General features: G+C 49.1%; 1 protein-coding gene across 1 annotated transcript in view; it reads right to left on the bottom strand.

The window, feature by feature from the left end:
* med4 (mediator complex subunit 4) overlaps positions 1 to 2,268 on the bottom strand; it is a 4,637-nt gene extending 2,369 nt beyond the window's left edge. The window contains exons 1-3 of the mRNA XM_031578395.2: positions 2,145 to 2,268; positions 1,751 to 1,817; positions 516 to 686 (exon numbers count right to left, since the gene is read on the bottom strand). Of these exons, the coding sequence (XP_031434255.1) occupies positions 516 to 686; positions 1,751 to 1,817; positions 2,145 to 2,242 (336 nt within the window). The 5' untranslated portion in view covers positions 2,243 to 2,268. The remainder of the gene's footprint in view (positions 1 to 515; positions 687 to 1,750; positions 1,818 to 2,144) is intronic.
* Positions 2,269 to 2,500: the final 232 nt, after the last annotated feature.

Below are 2,500 nucleotides of genomic sequence, written 5' to 3'. Positions count from 1 at the left end.
TAATGGATGTTATTATGGGCTGTCTCTAACGGTAACGGATGTTATTATGGCCCGTTCGACGTTCCTGGAACTTGTGTCATCCACCACAAAATCTTGTCAAAATCAGGCTGAATTTGTATCACACACACACACACACACACACAAACACACATCCATCATGATGTGTTCTGTATGTTTAAGCTGTTGTATGTCGTACTCTCTCTCGCTCGCTCTCTTACACACTCACACTCACATACACACACACACACACTCACACCCATCATGATGTGTTCTGTATGTTTAAGCTGTTTCTATGTCGTACTCTCTCTCGCTCGCTCTCTTACACACACACACACACACACTCTCACACACACACACACACACACACACACACACACTCACTAGGATGTGTTCGGCCTCCTTGAGTTGTTTCTGTAGCTGCTGGATGTCGCTGTCTCTCGCTCTCTTACACACACACACACACACACACACACACACACACACACACACACACACACACACACACACACACTCACTAGGATGTGTTCGGCCTCCTTGAGTTGCTTCTGGAGCTGCTGGATGTCGCTGTCTCTCTTCTCCAGCTCCTTGTCCAGGCCGAGCATCTCCTGCTGCAGCCGACCCTGCTCCACCGCCTGCAGCATCAGCTGCTGGAACTCCCCGTCCCTCTGCACCAGGAGCTCCAGGACCTGCACACACACACACACACACAGTCAGTCAGTCAGACACACACACACACACACACGCACGCACGCACGCACGCACGCACGCACGCACGCACGCACGCACGCACGCACACACGCACACACGCACACACACACACACACACACACACGCACACACGCACACACGCACAGACACACACACAGTCAGACACACACACACACACACAGTCAGACACACACACACACACACACACACACACACAGTCAGACACACACACAGACACACACACAGTCAGACACACACACAGACACACATATATATACACACACACACACACCACACACCACAGACACACCACACACACACACAGTCAGACACACACACACGCACATGCACACACACACGCGTACACACACACAGTCAGACACACACACACGCGCACACAGACACACACACACACACACACACACACACAGTCAGACACACACACACACACACACACACACACACACACACACACACACACACACACAGTCAGACACACACACACACACACACACACACACACACGCGCACACACACAGAGTCAGACACACACACACACACACACACACACACACACACACACACACGCACACACACACACACACATACACACAGTTACAAACCCATAACACACACCACACATAGTTACATATCCATAACACACACACACACACACAGTTACAAACCCATAACACCCATAACACACACACACGCACGCACGCACACACAGATACACACACACGTGTACACAGATACACACACACACTCGCACGCACGCGCACGCACACGCGCACACACACACACACACACACGCACGCACGCACACACAGTCAGAGAGACACACACACACACACACACACAGTCAGAGAGACACACACGCACACACACACACACGCGCACACACACACACACACACACACACACACACACACACACACACACACACACACACACACACACACACACACACACACACACACAGGTTTGTTCGTGGCATTTGTTCCGGAGTATGAAAAGCAGGGCAGTGACTAAACTTCCTTACCTGATTATCTTCGCCAGACTGCGGTGGTTTCTGGCTGCGCGACAGGGCCAACATCTCGATCAGCTCTCTAAAAGCGGAGAGTTTAACGTTACCGAGCGCTGGTTATTTAATAAAACTTCCGACATAGCTTTGCATATCAATTATGATTATTATATGCATATATATAGAGAGAGAGGGAGATCAATACCTTACAGCTCATAATAGCTAGTGACGCGAATAGCCTGATAGCGTAACCCTCACGTTAACAGCACGTAAGGGAAGTTAAACAGCTAGTCAAACAAGTCGGGAAGCAACCCCGTGAGGCGTGACACTTTGGAGCCAACCTCCATCGTTTAACAAATAATACATTCACACAAATATAAAGATGATACTGAAACAAGCAATGCACACCGACCTGGATAACACCTCTAGATCATCTAAAGTGGATAAAAGACGCTCCTTTGTGGACTTCTCTGACGCCGCCATGTTTGCATCTGACCTCGCACTGCGCATGACAGAAAGCAGTGAAGATGGCTTCTTCGTTATAGAATGTGCACGTAAGCGAACTCTTTACCACCCCCTACGGGTTGGATCAGGAGGGAGGTTGCCCTGACCAAGTGAATGTCCTATGTGTGTTAGAGTAACTAAATAAATCATATCATTTAGTTATCATTCATAATTAGCATTATAAATCACGCCTGACTGATGCACTTGGCTATCTGCTTGCCCTTTGTAACGTTGGTGTTGTTGTGATGCCACATTCGACTCCTA

The sequence above is a fragment of the Clupea harengus genome, chromosome 2 (assembly GCF_900700415.2).
Source record: "Clupea harengus chromosome 2, Ch_v2.0.2, whole genome shotgun sequence".
Classification (NCBI taxonomy): domain Eukaryota; kingdom Metazoa; phylum Chordata; class Actinopteri; order Clupeiformes; family Clupeidae; genus Clupea; species Clupea harengus.
This window is presented reverse-complemented; position numbering and strand designations above follow the sequence as displayed.